At 42.7% G+C, this 21,884-nt stretch overlaps 1 protein-coding gene across 1 annotated transcript; it reads left to right on the plus strand.

Moving 5' to 3' along the window:
- The first annotated feature begins 207 nt into the window (after positions 1–207).
- Positions 208–21,412, plus strand: LOC119175020 (G-patch domain and KOW motifs-containing protein). The gene is made up of 10 exons (XM_037426183.2): positions 208–398; positions 614–792; positions 2,415–2,655; positions 3,239–3,410; positions 4,297–4,429; positions 8,569–8,731; positions 16,482–16,578; positions 19,887–19,956; positions 20,586–20,671; positions 21,133–21,412. Exons 1-10 carry the CDS (start codon positions 241–243, stop codon positions 21,262–21,264), a joined length of 1,431 nt encoding a protein of 476 aa, XP_037282080.1. The 5' UTR covers positions 208–240; the 3' UTR covers positions 21,265–21,412.
- The last annotated feature ends 472 nt before the right edge of the window (positions 21,413–21,884 follow it).

The raw sequence follows: 21,884 nt of genomic DNA on the forward strand, positions 1-21,884 counted from the left end.
TTGGCTTGATGTCAAGTAATAAAGCGGCATATCGGCACTGAGTGACCAAGCATGAACACTACTGTTGAATATTGTAATTTGTTGCACTAAGCTTTAATATTTTTTGTGAAATAACTTTTGGGGTAAATAAAAGTGTTTGAATTTAGAATAAATGTTATAAATTGAAACGTGTGAAAGTAAATGAATTGGAAGAGGCCTGGTTACGATTTCGAAACGTTTTGAGCTGCCGTGGTTCCCAAGATGGCAGCTGCTGCCCCAGCGGAGAAAGCTAGTCTCAGTTTTAAATTCACAAAAAAAGTCGAGAACAAAGTACTAAGCTGCGAAAATAGTAGAACAGAACGTGAAGTCAATGAAGAAAGGGATTACGTAGTTTCCGTCGACGACAGTGTTGTGAAAAGGTACCAAAACCGTCTCGTATGTTTACTTGGATCGTGATTGTCTTTGAAGAGAACGATATTGTCTTCAATACAATGCTGCGAAATCTTACAGAAGTGACATTAGCAGTATGTGTAGCTTAGGCCGACTGGAATATTGTCCTCTCTAACATGTGGGCGTAAAAATACAGAGATTTACTACAGCTCACTTGCAGCCTTTTCTTCTCGCTTTTTTTCAGTTCGCTACCAAAGGCCGAGAAGAAAGAGCTGGTTATCCCACTTATAAAGAACAACGTTTGGAGGGTACCAAAGAACGAAAAATCAGGTACCCAGAAAGATGCAGGAGACATCCATATACCCGATGAAGACAAAACAGAACTCTCCTTGGAGCAGCAAGCCATTAAAGAAATACTTGCAGGTATCTTATTGCACCTTTTTCTTCCGGTCTTTACTAGTTGTGAATGATCAATTCTTTGACCGAAACAATAAGTAATCAGGACAACTTCAACTTGTGTTTTGCTGGTTCCTTGGTGTGATTCTTGCGTCGCGTATGTAGTTTTGTGACTAGCAACGCGCACATGTGGTCACCCTAACACCAACTTCCTAAGCAGATGAGTTGATAGATGTCACCATAGTTTTATCTCATGAAAAGCATGTGAGCTTACTGTACTAGTGCCACAACTTCAGCAAAATCTCTGTTTATCACGGCACATGTCAGTGCCAGTGGCATAGCCAGGGGGTGGCACACCATGCCCCCTACCCTCGATTTTTTTTTGTGCTATGGCATACAGTAAAAAAAAATTTAGAGGGTGCAGTCCCCAAAATCAAGGAGGTACATCCCCCCCCCCCCCCCGCCCAAAAAAAAAAAAAAAAATTCTGGCGGCTATGCCCTTGGTCAGTGCACACCAGGTGAAGCAACAAATATAAAGCCTGTAAAATTTCAGAAAATGTGGTCAATAAGGCGATTTATAAAGTGCCAATGCATGCTTACATTAATTCATCTTTTCGCTTCACTTAAGACATTTCCTTACATGACTTTGAAAAGAATGAAAAATGTAGGTGAATAAAATGAGTTCGCAATCAAGCACGTGTGATTGTAAGCACTGGTATCGTGCTTATGAGTAGGTTAAGATCCTCGGTGGGTAGAATTGTTTTGTGACCAAAAAATAGTCAGTGCTTCTGACAAACCTGTGTCTTGGTTGTATCCCAAAATGCAGTAAAGAATGCGCACAGAGAATATAAAGGCAGGTATTCCAATAAAGCCAAAGAGACATCTATGTTTTTTTTTATGTGTTACATTATCTTGTGCAGTATTGATAAGATGTCTGTGTAACCAGTAACATGATTATTTGCAGCGGAAAACTTGCACTTGCCAGCTACATGATCAAGTCGGGATATCCTCTTTAATTGCCTGCAGTATAGTTGGGTTGTGAGGAATGCAAATATTTTGGCACATGTGCCTGAAACTTTCTGTGAACACTGTCTACCACTTTAAGACATTTTGGCAGCACAGTCTTTAGTATGAAAAAGATAAAGTGGCTCTCATGCAACAGGACCTCTTGCCGAGCGAGGTGGTTCATTGCTTGAGTAAAGTAGATAGGGCACTGAAAGGACAGGGACAAAGTGAAACATAAACTGCCAAACTTGAGTGGCAACTTTCAGTGGTTTATAAACAGATAGTTTGCTGATACCTGATTGAAGTATAAGTGAGCAAGCTAAAGGGTACATTATCATTTATACTGCTGTCACATTTACAGTGATCTTACCTTTTAGTGCTACCCCTCATGTCTGGTGTGCTTGAAGTATTAATTTATTAAAAATGCACAATTAAGTTTTTTTGCTTTCTTCCCATTTAGTTTTTTTTGCAACAAAAATTGCAGAGAAGTGTTGTGATGGCTATTGAAATAACGAGGCACATCACATTGTTTATTGGCTACGGCTGGTTGCATGGGGTACAGAAATGTGCTTACGGGTAGGAGTTGGCAATAAGAAATGCATTTGAAGGTGACGAACAGGTACCACCAAATTGTTTCTTTTCAGAAGCAGCAAACTGTGGAAACTTGGACAGCAAGGGAACCACCAAAGACATAAGCATACCGCTGTTAATGCAGAACAAAGTCCCCGATGGCTTCGAGACAGATGACAAAGTCGACGTGTCACTTCGAGCCGAGGAGTCTACGTTAGAAGACTATGAAAGTGTTCCTATTGAGGAATATGGCCTAGCCATGCTCAGGGGCATGGGGTGGAACCCAGGCAAGCCCATCGGTGCTCGCTGTACTGAGTGAGTTCACACCACTTATAGAAACAGTATGCACTATTTCAAAAAAGAAGTTACCGAATAATCAGGGCACATTCTAAAGAAAAAATGCATTAGATGTGGATTAATGCTGCAATTTAACTATTCTTATTTGGAATGTACAGTTTCAACCGAAAAAGATTAGCACAAGTGACCGGTGGCCGGAGCTGCAAGAATGCAACATGCGGCGTTGTTATTCGTGAGCACGCTGAGAACGAGATTGCCAAGAACATTCCATGTTCCCATAGCAATGGTGACCGACGGAGCAGCAGGAAACAGTCCATTTTACTGATGGACCATCCTAAAGCCAACACACCCAGGCCTATACTCTCTTAGCACAAAAAAGTTTTCACAAGTACAAAATAATAAGCTTGGAAGTGACGAAACTAAAATATGCTGGTTAATTGTTGAACAAGCCAAATACTGCCCTGATTTTTCATCTGAAGCTTACTTGGTAGATTGAAAAAAACTGATTTTTATTGTAGTGCAAACTTGTCCTGCTATCACTTCACAGATGTGAATTCGGTGTGTAATTTCTTATGAACTGATATGTGTTTGATCTCTGCAGGATAGCTAAACCAATAGAAGCTGTCTTGAGACCAAAGGGTTTGGGCCTCGGGGCTGACAGCAAAATGGCGAAGCCTCCTCCTCTTGTGGCCAAGGAAGATGGGGACCTCGTCCTAAGGACAGGAGCCTACATCCGTATTGAGGAAGGCTCACATAAAGACCTCTATGGGCAGGTAACTGTTGTCTTGCTTTTCATAAGATGCTGGCCTTCAAAGCGTGGCACGGGGTACGGAAACACGTGACAGTAGTGACCAATGAAAGTGGAATAAAAATTGGTTATGGAGCTAGCATCAAGCAGAGTATTCTTCATGGCTATTAAATATTATACTGCAGCAGAAGTGCTTGAAACCACTTCTGAAAAAAAAAAATAATAACAACATGCTTTCATCATGGCGAGGGCAAGCAGATACGTTAACAGATGTATGGTAATATTGCATGGAAAGAGAATAGAATCCCACCATGTGTCATGCTATGTGAACTGTTTAGCGGGTGGTTGGTTTAAAAGCTGCCAACTTATTTCAAAAAGTCAAGCTATAATGCATCAGCATCAGCAGATTGTTCGGTGACTCATGTGACCTCTCGAGCTTTGATGATGATGATGATGGAGTTACATTGGGTAGATTTTGGCCTTGAGCGAATGCGTAGGAGATCCTGTGAAATTTTAGAAAGTTGGCTTGTTTCTTACAATAATGCTATGTTAATAATTTCTTGATATACATACAGTCAACTCTTGTAAACGGCACCTGAAGGGCCCAGGCAAATGTATTCTGTTTAATGTGAGTTCCGTTTACTGAGAGATGAACAGGACTGCGGAATTCAAGTATGAAACCAATGATATTATGGACAGTTCCATTTAGGCAGCAGTTCCATTGAAGTCATTTTTGTTTACCGAGTCTACTGTCTGTAGTTGTAATGTAAATTGCTTGTGGTACGTCATGACACATTTCAGAAGCATGTCCTAAAGGTGGTGATCTTGAGCCTGTGGCTGTAACTTTTTGTGGGAAAATTTTCAGTGCTACAGCTGATTTTCTTAATTGTTTTTTCTTCCAATTTCTTCAGGTGGAAGGCCTTGATGATGAGAATGCACGTGTCATTGTAAAGCTGGCTCTAGGTGGCAAAACAGTGACCGTCAGTGAGCTCTTTGTCAGTCTTGTCAGTAAAAAGGATTACCAGAAGTATGGAAAGCTACTGAGTAAGTGAAAATTCAATTCATTTGTTAAACAATCGCTTGCTGTTGCTTGTCGCAGGCACAAACTGTAGAGCTCATATAAGGGCGCAGCTTCCTGATGTGTGTTGCAGTGTTGTCGTGTGGTGGTATTTCTATAATTTGTGGGCTTTCTTCTTCAGCCATATAAATATTCTATCACTATTAGCATGTGTCTGAAAATAGCTCAATTATATAACTCGTAAATATGCCTATGCAGCCCTCAATAACCCTTTTATAATTAAGACAGTGTTTCTCTTGTTACAGTGTTTATTATATAACCAATTAAATCCAATGTACAGAAGCCAGGCTGTCAGCAGTTTTTGTGTTGTTGGGTCATTCCACACTTAACTTCCCAGTCAATATAGCAACCATCTCAATTGTATTCACTCGAAATCTTGCTGATTTATTGTATTGTAAGCAGTTAATTGCTTGAATATTTCGGAGGGAAAAGTTTTTTGGTCCCATGATAGCCTTCATAATTTCGCATAATGTTGTCTGAGTGATGTTTGTCATAAAATTTGTTTCTCATTTTAATGTGAAATTTGTTTTACATATTAGGCGCAGACATTTGTGTAAAATGTTCAAAGCTTCATAACATTATTACTGCAGTTTTTCTGACATAGACACCTCCAAAAATATTACCAAAATATTATACGTTTATGTATTTTTTCTCTTGCAATGCTGTCTTTTGTGTAAATATCCCAGTGATCAGTAGTTATTCTACTTAAGGTAAATTTTGAATTAAGAATGTTTTCGGATCACTGAAGTTTTTAAATCTTAAGGGAAAAAATCGTGCATTTGAGAAAATCTTTAATTTCATCCACATTGAGCCACAAATAAACAATTAGCACCACATTGTGCTGCAATCGAAAATCAGCTTTATATATTTTAACAGTTTGGTGACCATGAGAAATTCGGCTGTTTTTAGGTAGTCCAGGGAACGTTACTGTTTATGGCACCCAAAGTTTCTGATGTTAATGTCTATGGTATGAAATTGTAAAGCTAAGAGTTATCTTTCAAAGAAGGTCAGTTTAAAACCACAAATTTATTAACAGTAGGAAAAAAATGATCAAATGAGGAGAAATTATAACATGAACAAAAAAATTTGAACAGGGTAAGCATAAACAAAAATCGAAACATACAATGTAAGAATAAGGAACACAAACGACTATCCTGTAAATCTAAGCACTGTAAATGCAAAGTCTTTGTGCACATAGAATAATATTACATGTGATGTTTTTCTTGCCAAGCAGTTCTGCGAAGCGGTAAAACACAAGTTTGCTGGGCATGTTTCACTGAAAATATTTGTTTTCTGTTCTCTGCTATAACTTGAGCAGTAAAAAACGGACTGAAAGTGGACAGCTCTCACGAAGTGCCGCGCAGCACACTGTAGCGCAGTTCCAAGGTTCACTCCCGGCTTCCTCCGCACACGAAACTGCACTTTTTGCCCTGTCGCTTAAAAGTGGTCCCGCCTGAAGAATCTGGAAACCCTAAAGATAAGAGCCCCTAATCTTAAGAACACATTGGATCAACTTACATCGACACGCGCCAACCTTAACGCGGCCCGAGCACAAAGCTGCACTCACCGGTGGACGACCGCTGATGTTTTAGGGCAGTTTTATCAACTCTCGTCCGTGCTGAAATCAAAAGTGTCGATGTCGTCTTTCGAGCTTGTGCTGTTGTCGTTTGAAGATTCCAGCCCAGACGCTCGAGAATCCTCTGAAATATGCTGTTCTCGGGAAGCGGTCACACTCGACGTTCACACCATTATTGAAACTACTCACGCTCACCCGCGCATAAGGAAAGGCATTTTGAAATCCCAACGAGATGAAAAACAAAAACACAAAAGCGAAATTGATGAAATACCTCTCCTTTTACACGCTGGATAGCGTAAGATGGCCACAAGCACTCGGAACGGGACAAATACTGAAGTTGTAAATATTGACAACGTACTATTGATGGGGATAGGCGCTGTCATGAAAGTGCTAATCAAAAGCATTGAAGTCACCAATGCATTGAAGTCACCAATTGATGAAAGTGCTAATCAATTGAAGTCACCAGGACCTCTGAATTATTTAGTTAAATTGGGAGTTTAGTGAAAGGAAGAGCATGACAAATTTATTGCATAGTGAAAAAGCTTGCATATTGCCTGTGCACAATTCGTGAGAAGTGGGAGCACATAATTCTTTTAACTAGCCAGTGAAATCAAAGCGTCTATGTGATAAAACAGACCGCTGTCATCCACATTGAAGATGTCTTGTGCGGCGTACCTTCCCAATATCTTGTCGTCTGCTTGTTTGTTTACGCTGCATGACTCCCTGTTTGACACTTTGCCAACAGTTTTGTGGTGCTCTCTGAAAACACAGAAGCCAGTTGGAATGCTGGCAGCACACTGGCAGACAATTTAGATGCCATAAATTGGGAAAAATGTCTTTTTCAGTGCATCCTTTTCCTCGTAATGTATTGTTAAATCGAGTGCAGCAGTGAAGTGTATTTTGTTATTCTGAGTATTATGTAAAAGCATTAGGCCTATGGGCAAGTGCGGTGGAAATCCGAATTTACACGTTCAATTGGGAAATTCATAAAATTGGGTGCCATAAAATCGAGTTTTAGTGGTGCTTAGTTATTTTTTCATGACAGGTTTTATTATTACAGTTTTTGCTTAAAAGACGAAAATAATCTGAAATAGCTCGTCGACGGTAATGATGACCTTCAATTAAGAAGCTGCCGAGTGAACAAGTGGTAACGTAGCCATCAATGGGAAACTTCTAAAATTATTCTCTTCAAAATTGTCTCACTCGTGAGCTCTTTCTTGATGGTTGTTCATTAGACTTGTGCGAATAGTGAATTTCAGGTTTGAAGCGAATTTGAAGCAAATAGTGATTTTGGTTAATGACTTCAAATTAAATTAGATTAGTATATATATTACATATAATGAAGAAAAAGGGGCATATTTGTCATGACCAAACTAACCTAGACAACACTTTTTTGAAGTTGAAACGAGGCCTGTGCAAATGCCATTTTTTTTGCATCAAAAGAAGTGGAAACAACTTCGATTAGTAGCAGGATTTGACTTTCGGTAGAATGCAAGTTATAGCCTGCAGGGTATTTTATGTTTTAAAATGTTATGTATTTAGAGTCTATAGGTTGCCATATCGAGCTTTTAAAGTGAAAAATGAATCAATGGGTTATTAATATCTTGATTTAACCTTGAAGTGGTGTTTCACTGCGGTGTAGATTTCTCCCGATTATGTGTTTTTACGGCTGCTGAAACATCACTGCACTGAAACCACCTTAACAGTGTGTACACTAGGGCTAATATGCACCTATTAGTTATTCCCAAATAATTCAAAAATTTCAATAATTTAAATTCGATTAAAATCAAATTCAAATACTGCATTAGCTGTTCGAATATTCGAGTATTCATACAAACCTAGTGTTCACCCAGAGTTTTCTTATGCTCACATACACAGCGATTATGCTGTGAGCGTATGCGCTGGTTTCTCTGCTGCAAGTAAGCCAGGCACTGATTGTTTCACTTTGGATGCTGTTCATGTGCCAGATATAGATCAGATAGATCGGTTGTCAGATGTCGAAGCTAGGAATAATTGCTAGACAGTTTGAAAGCCCTGGAAATATTTAATCTAAGAAAAATACATTTTTATTCGTGGTATGAGCTTCTTGCTCATCTTTATTTCAACTACAGTGGAACCTTTTTTCAAGAGACACTGATGAAAGAGACAATTGGGTACTTATAAGAAACGCCAGTGGGCTTACATTGAAATAGGGCTTAACAAGAAAATGAGAACATGGTACCTTGCTGATTAGAGACACCTGATATAAGAGACACGAAATGTTCCTCAGTTGATGTATCTTATAAAGGGGTTCAACTGTATTTGGGATTAAGGAATGCATATGTACAGGGGTGGTCAGAAGTTTCCAGGATCCCACATTATTCTGTGGCAGCGTGGTCTGGAACTTGTGAAAAACGTGTCCTGGAAAATAGCAGTATATTTTGATGTACGGAATTCATGTCTAACCTGTTAGTTTCATGTGTAATAGGCGTTTATAACAGCCATGTGCCCTTTCAAGCTTTATGCATTCCTTTCCCTGTTCGTCGATAGACAAAGAAAAATATGATGACTACAAGAAAAAGCATGAAGCACAGGAAGAAGTAGTGGCCGAGAAGAGACGAGACGAGCGCGAAAAGCACACGCCGCACAAGAGGTCCAGAGTTGAAAAACAACGGGAATCGTCCAAGTCGGCTGAAAAGAGAGAGCGATCCAGGTCAGTATTAGAAACACTTAATCTGTATGACTCAGTGCAAAAAACAAAAGGAGATTACTAAGGGGGGTGGAAGGCTAAACGGACTATGTGGACGAGCGTAGATAAACAATGGGCGCTCATCAATCATTTGTCCACATCATCCTTTTAGCGCTTCAATTCCCTCATTAACGATGCTGCGCAAACAAGCCGATGCTGCTACCTTTATAAGATGTGCATTCGGGACTACGAGTACTATACCTAGTCTAGGAAATAGTAAACTCAAACGTCGATATAACAAACATGGATAGATATACCGTAATTACTCGAATCTAACGCGCACCTTTTTTCCGGTTAAGCCAGTTCATAAATCGCATGCGCGTTAGAATCGAGTACGAACAAAAAAATTACGGTCAATCTATTGCCATCGGCAAGTTCAAAATGGCCGCCCCCTATGTGCGTCGGCATGGCGCGTCGGCCATTTCTGCCTATGTGCTTCCCATGTGCGGCACTTCGTACGTGTGCTGAGGAGTTCATCTAGTAGTGCATTAGCATCGACGGCGTGGAAGGGCCGACTACGAAAACTCGAGTGCACCACGATGCCGCTTTTAAAAGAAAAGTCATCGCGTGTGCAGAAACGGACGGAAATCGGGCCGCATCGCGGTCGTTCGGAGTTCCCGAAACGTGCGTGCGGGACCGGCGGAAACAAAAGCAGAAGATTGTCGACAGCAAAGCTTCACGCAAAGGCTTCAATGGACCACAGCAGGGTCGGTTTCCGCAAATTAAAGAGCTGCTTGGCGAGTATGTACTTGAGCAGCGAGCGGCACAGCGGCCCGTGACGACAGAACTGCTCCAAGTGCGGGCTATGCAATTGGTCTTAGAAAAAGGTCTAATGCGGAGCCAGTTTAAAGCGAGCAGGTGCTGGCTAACTAACTTTATGAAGAGGAAAGGCTTTTCCCTCCGAAGGGGTGCATGCATACGCGAAAAGTTTTGCGGAGGAGTACGATGAAAAGCTTCACAGTTTTCAGAGGTTCGTTCTAAACTTGCGGTGCAACAACGGCTACATGCTTGGGCAAATTGGGAATGCCGATCAGACGCCTCTTTACTTCGACATGCCTGGCACCACAACCGTCGAGAAGGGGGCGAAGCAAGTTCGCGTGCTGACATCGGTCCACGGTAAAACTACAGTGACGGCAATGCTCTGTTAGACGTCAGATGGGCACAAGCTTCGCCCGTACCTCATATTTAAATGGAAGACGCTCCCGAAAGAAGTCGATTTTTTTTTTTTTTTTCGAGTGGTGTGATCGTGCAGGCCAGCGAGAAAAATGGGTGCGCGTTGCAATCGATGTCTTACGTTTTTTTTTTTTTTTCGCGGTGGAAATCGGGTGCGCGTTACAATCGAGGGCGCGGTAGAATCGAGTAAATACGGTGTATAACGAAATATCGGTTTTAATAAAGTAAATAGAAAATGGTCGTGCCATAGATATAGTGTCAGGAATATACCTTGTTAACAAATTTTTGGATATAAGAAACTTATTTTCGGGTAAGATGCAACTTTGTTATAATGAGGTTTAAGTGTATATTGCTACGTGCCAGTGCTTGGAGCTGAAGAAGACAAAGCAGATAGACTGGCACGAGCTAATCTGTGTGGCTGGCACTGCTCGCCTAACCGGCTGTAAATACATCAGTGACTACCCCTCTGAGTCAGTCTCCTTCCCGTAACATATTTGGTGGAGTTGTGCGATCCCCGTCCTCGCCACGGAACTCCGAAGCGGACGCTCTCTCGCGGCTTACAACATGACCACTCAAGACTCGGCTACATCCTCTTCGGTCGCTCCCCCTTCTGCCCGACCTGTCAACCCAGCGCCCGCAACAACTTTCGTGACGCTTCCCGCGCTCAAAGACCCCGGCGTGTTCCCGGGCAGCGAGGGTTCCGACGTCGACCAGTGGCTACGCCTCTACGAATGCGTCAGCGCCACTTACAGGTGGCATCCCACTCTAATGCTCGCAAACGTCATATTTTATCTCGACGGAACCCCTCGTGTTCGGTTTGATAACCACGAGCATGACATAACAAGCTGGGACAGCTTCAAGGCAAAGATCCGTGAGCTTTTTGGCAACATCTCTGGTCGTCGTGAAGCTGCGAAAAATGAGTTGTCGACTCGCCCACAATCTTCACGGAGCCCTGCATCGGTTATATTCAGGCTGTCCTTTCACTATGCTGCCAAGCTGACAAAAATATGTCTGAACCTGAAAAAGTTGCGCATATCCTAAAGGGTATCGCCGATGATGCATTCAACTTGTTGGTACTCAACAATGTGTCATCTGATGCGATCATTCAAGAATGCCGCCGGTTCCAACAAGCTAAAAAGCAGACGCATCTCCCATCAGTTCCAGCGCCTCCCGAACACCACTGTGACGTCCTCGTGTCTCGGCACATATCATCCACCAGACACCTGTGACAACTTGACGCGAATCGTCAGGCGGGAGCTCGAAGCGGCTGCTCCAGCTAAGGTGGCACCAACGTCCCCTGACCCCTCTCCGCCAATTACGTTGCCTCTCATTCAAGCAGTCATCCGGCAGGAAAAAATCGCTAGCTTGGGAATTCACTCTATCTCACCGCCTCCCCGCACCGACTACCAGCCCCGATACACGCCTGCACGTCCCTTCCCGACCGGCTCTCCCTCAACGTTCCGTAATCCGTCCGCATGACGAACACACGATGACAAGCCGATATGCTTCTCCTGTCACAGAATCGGGCACATTTCTCGCCATTGCAGAAGTCGCTGGGGTCTTCCTGCACAACTGTCCTCTCCTCCCTTCTATGCACGTCCTGCCTATCGCCATGAGACCAGCCGCGACCATTTTGCCAGGAACCTGCTCCTGAACACCGCTACTCCCGCTCTCCATCCCCCCAACGTCGCCAGTCTCGTTCTCCACAGCCCCGCCGACCATCTTCTCCCGCTTTCCCATGAGGTTCCCCGACGGAAAACTAAGCGTTGCAGCCCCCGGAGGCGGCGCTGCATCGCTTGGACTGACCGAAAATCCTCTTTTGACGATACCGACAAAACGGAACCTCATAGACGTACAAGTACACGGCATGTCACTGCTCTTGTCGACACCGGCGCCCAACTTTCCGTGATGACGAGTGATTGTTGCCGCAAGCTCAGGAAGGTTCTCACACCTGCGACCACTCAGTTCGTCCGTGTTGCGGATGGTGGAATAGCATCTATCGTTGGAATGTGCTCCGCTCGTGTGAGCATTGCGGATCGACACACAGTTGTTCTCTTCACCGTCCTTGATAAATGCCCCCACGAGGTAATCTTAGGCCTCAACTTCCTGTCCGCGCATTCTGCCCTCATAGACTGTTCGACCAGTACGCTCCGTCTACACTTGCCCGCAACAGAACCTCTTACACAACGGCCGAGTCGCCTCTGCACAACCGGACACGCGCGCTTCCCTCCACAGACACTGACCTACATAGAGCTCGTCTCAATACCACCAGTTCCCGACGGTGACTATGTTCTGACCCCTATCACCGATGTTCTCATAAGCCGTGGCATTACATTACCGCACACCATTCTGTCCGTCGCAGGAAATTCTACGTACCTCCCAGTTGTGAACTTTAGCTTGACACCTCAAGTTTTGCCACAAGGGATCTCTTTGGCGTCGCTCTGCGCCTTAGAAGACAATGCGGTAGATGTTTTCGCGATGGCTGCCCCTTCTGACCCTCACGCTCAACATCAATCTGCCACTTGCTCCGACCGCGCTATTACTTCGATGATCGCGTCCAACTTAACGCTGCAGCAGACTGATGAGCTCCACCGGGTTCTGCTGTCCTACATTGACGTTTTTGACATCAGCGGCCGTCCGTTGGGGAAAGCTACCGGTGTGAGCCACCGCGTAAACACTGGTAATGAGCATCCTATTCATAGGCGTTCATATCGGGTGTCTGCGGCCGAGCGTCACATCATCCAAAGTGAGGTCGACAAAATGCTCGCCAAGGACATCACTGAGCCATCCTGCAGTCCTTGGGCTTCTCCTGTAGTGCTAGTCCGCAAGAAAGACGGTGCATGGCGTTTCTGTGTGGATTATCGACACCTAAACAAAATTACCAAAAAAGACGTCTACCCTCTGCCACGAATAGATGATGCGCTTGATTGCCTCTATGGGTCCCACTATTTTTCCTCCATAGACCTTCGTTCCGGCTACTGGCAGATAGAGGTAGATGAAATGGACCGTGAAAAGACGGCATTCATCACCCCCGATGGCCTATATCAGTTCAAGGTCATGCCCTTCGGCCTTTGTAACGCTCCAGCCACCTTAGAACGAATGATGGACTCCCTGCTCAGAGGATTCAAATGGTCTACCTGTTTGTGCTACTTGGACGACGTCATCGTCTTTTCACCGACATTTGAAACTCACATAGAGCGCCTCTCGGCCATCCTGGGAATCTTCCGTCGCGCTGGCCTGCAGCTCAACTTGTCCAAATGTCACTTTGGACGCCATCAAATCACAGTTCTTGGCCATTTAGTAGACACCAACGGTGTACAACCAGACCCGGCAAAAATCAGCGCCGTCAAAAACTTTCCTGTACCACGATCTGCGAAGGAAGTACGCAGCTTTATCGGACTATGCTCCTACTTCCGACGCTTCGTGAAAAATTTTGCGCACATAGCGAGGCCGCTTATGCAGCTCCTCAAGAAAGAAGTACCGTTTTCATGGGGCTCCGAAGAGGCTTCTGCGTTCTCGACTCTCGTCCCTCTACTCACTACCCCTCCGATTCTGGCACACTTCAACCCTACTGCCCCTACGGAAATCCATACAGATGCAAATGGGCATGGCATTGGTGCAGTGCTGGCTCAAAAACAACATGGCCATGATTGCGTTATTGCATATGCTAGCCGCCTCCTATCCGGCCCTGAACGTAACTATTCGATAACAGAGCGTGAGTGCTTGGCTCTTGTATGGGTAGTGGCGAAATTTCGACCTTATTTATACGGACACCCATTTTCGGTAGTTACCGACCACCACGCACTCTGCTGGCTCAACTCTCTGAAAGATCCATCAGGCCGCCTTGGTCGCTGGGCTTTGCGCCTGCAAGAGTTTTCCTATTCGGTGGTCTACAAATCTGGCCGCCTACACCGTGATGCCGATTGCCTCTCCCGGTACCCTGTCGACGATCCTGAGGACACTGACGAGCCCACGGAGAACTCTATCTTGTCAGTGTCCGACTTCCTTAATATTGGGAAAGAACAGAAGCGTGATCCAGAGCTGCTTGACATCATCAGCCGTATGGAATCCTCCACAAATGATGCTTCCGTCCGCTACTTTGTCATTCAAAAGGGTGTGCTATACTGTCGCAATTTCCGACTAGACGGGCCCGACCTTCTCATTCTTGTGCCTAAGCATTTGCACCGCTGTGTTCTCACCGAACTTCACAACGCTCCCACGGCTGGACACCTTGGCGTATCCCGCACGTACGAGTGCGTCCGGTGCCGTTTTTTCTGCCCAGGCCTTGCTCGTTCGGTACGCCGATACGTTGCCACGTGTGACCTATGCCAACGTCGTAAAACACCGTCGCTGCTACCCGCTGGCCATCTTCAACCAATTGACATATCCGCGGAACCATTTTACTGTGTTGGGTTAGACCTGCTTGGTCCTTTTCCCACATCAACATTAGGAAACAAATGGATAGCTGTTATTACAGACTACGCTACACGCTACGCTATTACGCGAGCTCTACCGACCAGCTGTGCAACCGACGTCGCTGACTTCTTGTTACGGGACGTTATAGTGATTCACGGTGCTTCGAGACAGCTTCTCACAGACCGTGGCCGTACATTTCTATCCCAAGTCATCGCCGACATTCTGCGTTCTTGTTCCACGCAACACACACTGACAACCGCTTACCACCCTCAAACAAACGGCCTCACGGAACGATTCAACCGCACTTTAACAAATATGCTCGCTATGTACGTGTCGCCCGACCACCGAGACTGGGACCTTGCCTTACCCTACGCAACTTTCGCGTATAATTCATCCCGTCTCGACACAGCGGGCTTTTCGCCATTCTGCTTAATGTACGGAAGAGAGCCTACTTTACCACTGGACACGGTCATCTCAGCTCACACCTCGTCCACCAGCGAGTATGCCCGCGACGGGATTGGGCAAGCCGATCATGCCCGTCAGCTCGCTCGCGCTCGGCTGATGGCGTCGCAAACCAACCAATGCCGTCGGTACGATGCGGAACATAGAGATGTACATTTCGCTCCCGGTACCCTCGTTTTACTCTGGTCCCCTCATCGTCGGCTGGGCCTATCCGAAAAACTTCTGTCTCATTACACGGGACCCTACCGTATATTGCGTCAAGTAACACCTGTCACCTACGAGATCAGCCCCATCTGTCCATCATCATCTACTATGCGGCCCAGTGATATCGTACACGTCTCGCGGATCAAGCCCTACAATAATGCGTCAGATAACGACCTTTAAAGCTCCGGGACGGTGCCTTCACCACCGGGAGTCATGCTACATGCCAGTGCATGGAGCTGAAGAAGACAAAGCAGATAGACTGGCACGAGCTAATATTTGTGGCTGGCGCTGCTCGCCTAACCGGCTGTAAATACATCAGTGACTACCCCTCTGAGTCAATCTCCTTCCCGTAACATTATATTGAACATCACAGAAAAGTGAATGTGATTACTAACGTGTTCTGTACTGTGCAGTTGTACCAACTCATAAAAATGTGCACCCAGTTGAAGTGACTGGATGTAGTACAGTGGACTTTTGTTAAAGGAGTACTGACACAAAGTTTTGCGACCGAGATAGCCTGTGGGATCAATTCTCGTGAGCATGTGTATATTATCTGCAAAATATCTACAGCAAATATAGCTTGGAAGGTATTTTACACGAATTTCGAAGGTATTGACACTGGAAAAAGGGACCCCGTGAGGACTCCCTTACTTTCCTCACATTACCACGCTGGAGTCAATAAAACAAGTTACGATGACGTCATAGCCGCCATTTTTTTTTTGCCAAATTTGTTCCAGCAGTTTGTACTTCTCGGCAGCTGGTCACACGTGCGTGGTCGCGACGCACACATTGAAAGTTTTGTATTTGGCAATACTGCAGTCTCGTTTCCTATTTGAAGGAACTTTTTCATGGGGACCGTGCGGAACAGTGTCACAGTTCTGTGTGCTGATGTAGTCGAGAGCTGCACACGCTAGGTAGCAATATTTGTACCCCTTGGCTTGTCGTTCTTGCTTGGAACTCTCTCATAATGAAACTGGTTGATAGCGAGGGGCCTGTAAATAATTACCTGTTGAGTTTGCTTGGCGAAACAAACATTTGTTTTGCCAATTTATCATAACTTTTGTTCAGATGTGTTTTGAATATTTATTCTTGTTTTGTTGTGTATATTAGTATATATTTCAAATTATTGCTGACTTGGTACTTTGTAACTCTCAATTTAGAAAAATAATTCATATGTGTAATTGAAATCAATCCACAAATATATGTGAACTCAAGTGTGATCAAAAATCGATCTCGAATTCAGAACTAATCTTAAATACTCATGTTTCCCCTTAAGCACTTTTCTAGCCGAGACTCGTTTGGAGTCAAGCGAGAATGTACTGAGCAGTCAAGTTCATTTTATTAAAAAAAGTTTGTAAGAAATGAGGGAGTAGAAGAGTAGAACTCACCTACTAGTGGTTATGTTATTCAAGCATGCTACTTATTCTTGTACTAATTGTTATTTGCTGCTACATAATAGGTCACCCAAGCGAAAAGAGCAGTTCTGGCTTCGGCCACAAATAAGAGTCCGCTTCATTGACCGCAAGTACAAGGATGGAAAGTACTACAACACAAAGGTTAGTGGCGGTCTTTTCATTTGCCTTTTTAAAAATTTCTTTTTCTGGGTCACATTTTTGTATGACAAAGTATTTGAAATAGAATGAGTCATTTTCTAATATTTTGCTTTTCTTTGGAGCACTAAAATAAAATAATTGAGTTTTAACTCTTCTGGAAGTTAGTCAGCTATTAGTAAATTTGATTTAATATGTGTGGAGTAAGTAAATGTTAGTATTGCCTTTAGGAAACTAATTTCGAAGGATGACATTTTGAGAACAAGTATTTCATGGTATTATTGTACATATTGTATGCTTTTGTGCAGATAATGGTCTGCAAATGAGCCTGAGTATTACATTAAAGAAACCAAGATGGTGAATGCATATCTGTAGTCTGACACTACAGCGTGCCTCATGGTTCTGGCTCCAGAATTTATTCATTTTGTGATTTCTCTCAAATCGAATTCTGGCAAGACTTCAAAATTTGCTTTCAATTTAATTTTCAATTCAATTTCAATTCAATTTAATTTTAATTTGCTTTCATAAGTTTAGTTTCTTTACTTTCACTACAAAAAACTAAAGATTGTAATTAATCTTCAAGCCTGTTAAAATTGCTTTTAAAAAGCACAAGGTGGCTACTAAAAACTAAAAATGAACTCATTTTCTAGGGTCCCTGGAAATTGTCCCTTGCTGCTTGCTATTGCATCTAAAGTCCACAAATGCCACATGCTCAAAATAACAATGATTGGCAAGGTCTCATGATGCAAAAAATAATGTTTAAAAACTTGTGTTTCTCACATAGATGAGCTTTGACTTATACCTCTAAAATAAGCTTTTTTTTTTTTCAAAATCTATTTTCGGGCAACTTTTTGAGTTTAGACATCATGTCTTTAGTGCTTTCGATGGTCAGATCAAGATAAAATTTCGCCCATGTGTGAAGGGTGCAAGTATCTTTTTTAACTTGATATCACTTGTACACTTATTACGAACATAAAGCAAGCAGTTAGTGTGAGTGTAGGATTCTAAGAGCTGTGCCAATGCAATTTTCTAGTCTATAGAAGTGTCTTATATGCTCTTTCTTGATAGTTATTTCCGTTATACTGTTAATTTGGAGCAATATGAGCCACTAAGGAAACAGGGTCAGCCCTATACCTGCCATGTACTTTAGGCCAACTTTATGTACCTTTTTCTTTATAACCATAAATGTTAAAGTACACTAGAGTCTCTGTAAACGGAACCTGAAGGGACCGGAAAAATATGTTCCATTTAGCAGGAGTGCCATTTACTGAGAGGTTAACATGGGTGCAGAATACAAGCCTGAAACCAAGCATTGGAGGGAAAATAGTTTTCTCTAAGCAGTAGTTCCGTTTAACAGATTTCTGTTTACTGAGTCTACTGTAATTATTTTACTATCATTGTGATCATAAGCCATTCCTGTTCTTACTGAAGCAGAATTATATTTGAAACTTGTAATGGTAATTTTTTAAATTTTTTAACTTGAGGTGCCTAATTATCACCCTTTAATCGGTATTACATGTCGTGTTAGAAAAAAGTACTTTCTCACACAACAATAATTCTGCTTCAGTAGATTCTCTAGCACGTTCTCTAAATACTGGCTGAAATTCATGTTTCTAGATACAGTGGTTGCTGAGAAAAAGTTACATAAGTAAAAAAAAAGCATCTTTTGAGGTAGTTGCATTTGAAGTGAAAATATGCTTTATTTCAAATGTACCACAAAATAACCCCATTTCGAGGACATTTTTAATAGGCACCAGCCATATATTCATCACCAATATCACTTTTTCTTTTTGAGTTGAGGCGTCTGGCCTGGCGGGCCTCCTTTGTCGCCTGCTTCGCGGTCCTGTCCACGAAGTACTGTCAACGCAGGTCAAGTGCACACACTATGTGAGGACCTGGCGAAATTTCAAACGAGTTAAGCACATTCACATGAGCCAAATTGCCATCATTAAAGGTGGTTACACCATTACGATTGTATATTTTGAGTGTATTTGTCCGAGAAACACGTTTTTCGGAGCGCGCTTCCACTCAACATTGTTAAACGACTTGTTGGGATTTAGAGTTTTCCCATAGAGGCATTTCGCAAGTAATTCGGGATTAGCAAGTTGCTCATAAATCGGTTAACTGCCTCTAGAACAGGTGCTGAAAGGTGTTCTTTGTGAACGTATGGTTCACCACTGAACTGGGTTTTGTTGAATATACGCCAAGTATCAGTGTCCTTCGGGCAAAAGCTGTGGGTGTCCTTCGGGCAAAAGCTGTGGGATAGATTGGTATCCGTTAATGTCATGTGGAAATATTTGGCCCAGGCAGTGTTTTATGTCCTATAAGCTGCCTATATTTCTTTTAATGGCTAAACCATAATACTTTTGGAACTGTAGGCCCGTGTGCTCAGATTTGGGTGCATGTTAAAGAACTCCAGGTGGTCGAAACATCCGGAGACCTCTACTACAGTGTCTCTGATAATCATATGGTGGTTTTGGGCCTTTAAACCCCACATATCAATCAATAATACTTTTGGAACACTACAAACAACACGTGCAAAAAAAAAAGAAAACACCGCAAAGTAACTGAACATTGACTCGGCAGATGAAGCACTTGCTGCCAGACTAAATATTATTCCCACTAAACTTGTTGAAAAATTAATGCCCTTCATTTTGGCACGTTTTTAGCTGCCCACGTGTGCGCTCAGGTGCAGCATACATGAGGGGGGTGCAGCAGAGCGTCGCATAGGTCTCGAAATATGTGATTTTTAGACAGAAAAAAGTCACACACATAAAAAAATGACTCATTCTGATTCAGAAAAGGCTGCAGATTTCAAACTGCGCAAAAAGAAAACAATAACTTTTAAAAATATTTTTGCTTACCCTGTTCCTTTAATGGCTTATCACGATAAAAGTGTAGTGACATAACAAGTTTGTCCAAAACGAACTGTGCTTTATTTATTGTCATGGAACAAAAAACGTCAAACAAAAACTGTGCAATTTGCTATGGAACTAGTAATACATATCTGAAATCACCATAAAAGTCTACATATACAGGAAAAATTTCATTGCCCTAGGCTACATATTGATAAAACTTTTTTTCCGGAGCCCATCTTAATTGTAAATTGGCCTGGAAGATGCATGATTATGCTGCCCACATTTTTATTATTTAAGTTTCTTTACGTCTTACCAAGCCTACATGCTTGTGGTAAAACTAACTGCATTTTGGCCTTTTAATAATTAGACAGTCTTAGCTTAATATTTTACCAGTGTGTCTCCAACATTTGTATAATCACAGCTGGTGTACTTCATTGCTGACTTTTTTTGTTTCAGATGACGATCGAAGATGTCACTTCAAGAACTACTTGTATGTGTAACACAGAAGATGGCAAGATCTTGGAAGGTAAAACTGTGCTATGATAAAAATTATGGCACTCCTTTTATTTTGTCTTTTCAGTCTTCTTTGTGATTGTAAAAAACAGCACAAAAAACAAAGAAACATACACGCACACAAAAAGGAGGACTTGCTTCCAATTTATGGTGCCAGTAAGAGTTATCTAATTATTCAGCTATCTATATGAAAACAACAAACAAGCCATTGCTTCACTCGGCAGATCTTTTTCACTCTTCTAGTGCACGAAGATAGTGTGTAAGCATCCTGCAATCTTTCCTCTTCACAGAGAAAGAGAATATCTGTGCGTAATACAATTCCTTGTAATGTCAGTGCTATATATTACGTGTTTCTGGATAAACAGACCAGTTGTAAATCGGCATTCATTTGTCATTTTGTGTTTGTCCGTTGTTTTTGTGCTATTTTTTAAGATCGTGAACATCCGACTAACTCAAACTGCTGGACTTGTACATAATGTTTTTTTTGGGGACTGTGTATTGTAGCAATTCAATTCACTTTTCCTCCTCTCACCCTTCATGCCTAGTTTTTTGCTTTTGCCTCTCTGCTTTTGATCTTGCCTGTCTCACGCTTTCCCTGAGAATGCCACATTCAACTGGCCTTAATGCCTCTATTGTTTCCAGACATCAAAGCATCAATGCTGGAAACCGTAATTCCTAGGAAGGCACCAGCTCATGTGCTTGTGTTGTTAGGAAGCTACTGTGGGCAGGTAAGTTGACAAGGAATGTCATTTTTTCGTCTGCAAAGCATATGCATAGAAACGAAATTAAAACTGAAAAGTGTAGTGTTTTATGTTTTTGGACACATGTATCTGGACTAGATAGCAGATGCATTGTGCTACAAATAATGCGTGTGTCACGTCTCCCTTGCTGCCTGGCTATGGCCAAGCCAGTGCCTCTGTGTTGCCCATACACCTAATACGCTGCACTGCACGATACGATTGTACCAAAAATGGAGCACACCACTATTGTGCACGAATTATTCACATTACTTCCGTGATATTCACTTTATATGTACTGTATTGTGCTTGTTCTCAAAAATGACTGACTATTCCTATGCAGGTGATGTTAAATTCGCTATTGTTGTTGTGAACAATTTAATTTATTTTTTCCTATTAGATAGACCTACATCAAGCATCAGTAAATAGTCAAATGTTCATTTTATTTGCAGGTTGGATTAGTGCTGAAAAGGGACAAGGAAAGATGCTGTGCCACCGTGCAAATGCTGTATGACAAAGCAGTCTTGGACTTCAGCTATGACAGCATATCGGAATACACTGGAGATATTTCTCATCACTACTGATGCAATGAAGTGCCCCTTGTAAAACACCTGTACATAGCTCACACATCTAATGACGTAAAAACTCATGTAGCAGCTGCACATAACTGCTGCCTTTGCATGTTCATCTTGTAGAAGAAAAGAACCATGTAAAGTACAATTTTTAGATGCACTCTGTGTCTTTGTTTCATTATTTAACAAAATTGCAGCACGCAGCCGTGGTGGTAAAATGCAGTAATGATAATGTACTGTCCTTCGTAGCATGCCAAGGAAACAATGATGTCCAATACATACAGCTTCCAGAGCAACTCTCCTCCCCCCAACTATGTATATATTATGGTCTATAAATTCCAATTCTTAAAAATGTAAATGGTAGCTTTAAGCAGGCTGTCTCTTGTCAATATCCATAGAGTCTGCTTAGTGCATAGCTGTGCACATATCTGGGTTAAAAAGCAAAAAACCAGGGCATTGTAATCACCATAGGTGTGCGCAGTCCAGAGAGGACGAAGGTTAATCACAGCAACATGCCTCGTTTCTTGCAAGTCAGTGTATAAAACAGGCTTTGTACCCGCCTGTCCTATCCAGTTACTACACAGGTGCAGTGTTGCTCTGACACATGGGTTACCTCGTAATGGGTTATATTG

Source organism: Rhipicephalus microplus, chromosome 5 (genome assembly GCF_043290135.1).
Source record: "Rhipicephalus microplus isolate Deutch F79 chromosome 5, USDA_Rmic, whole genome shotgun sequence".
In the NCBI taxonomy this organism is placed as follows: Eukaryota; Metazoa; Arthropoda; class Arachnida; order Ixodida; family Ixodidae; genus Rhipicephalus; species Rhipicephalus microplus.

Excerpts from the sequence above, each read along its gene's own strand:
- LOC119175020 (XM_037426183.2), top strand. The coding sequence starts at position 241 with ATGGCAGCTGCTGCCCCAGCGGAGAAAGCTAGTCTCAGTTTTAAATTC. Across the intron at positions 16,579-19,886 it reads GAAAGTACTACAACACAAAG|ATGACGATCGAAGATGTCAC; the intron begins GTTAGTGGCGGT and ends TTTTTGTTTCAG. Across the intron at positions 20,672-21,132 it reads TAGGAAGCTACTGTGGGCAG|GTTGGATTAGTGCTGAAAAG; the intron begins GTAAGTTGACAA and ends TTTTATTTGCAG.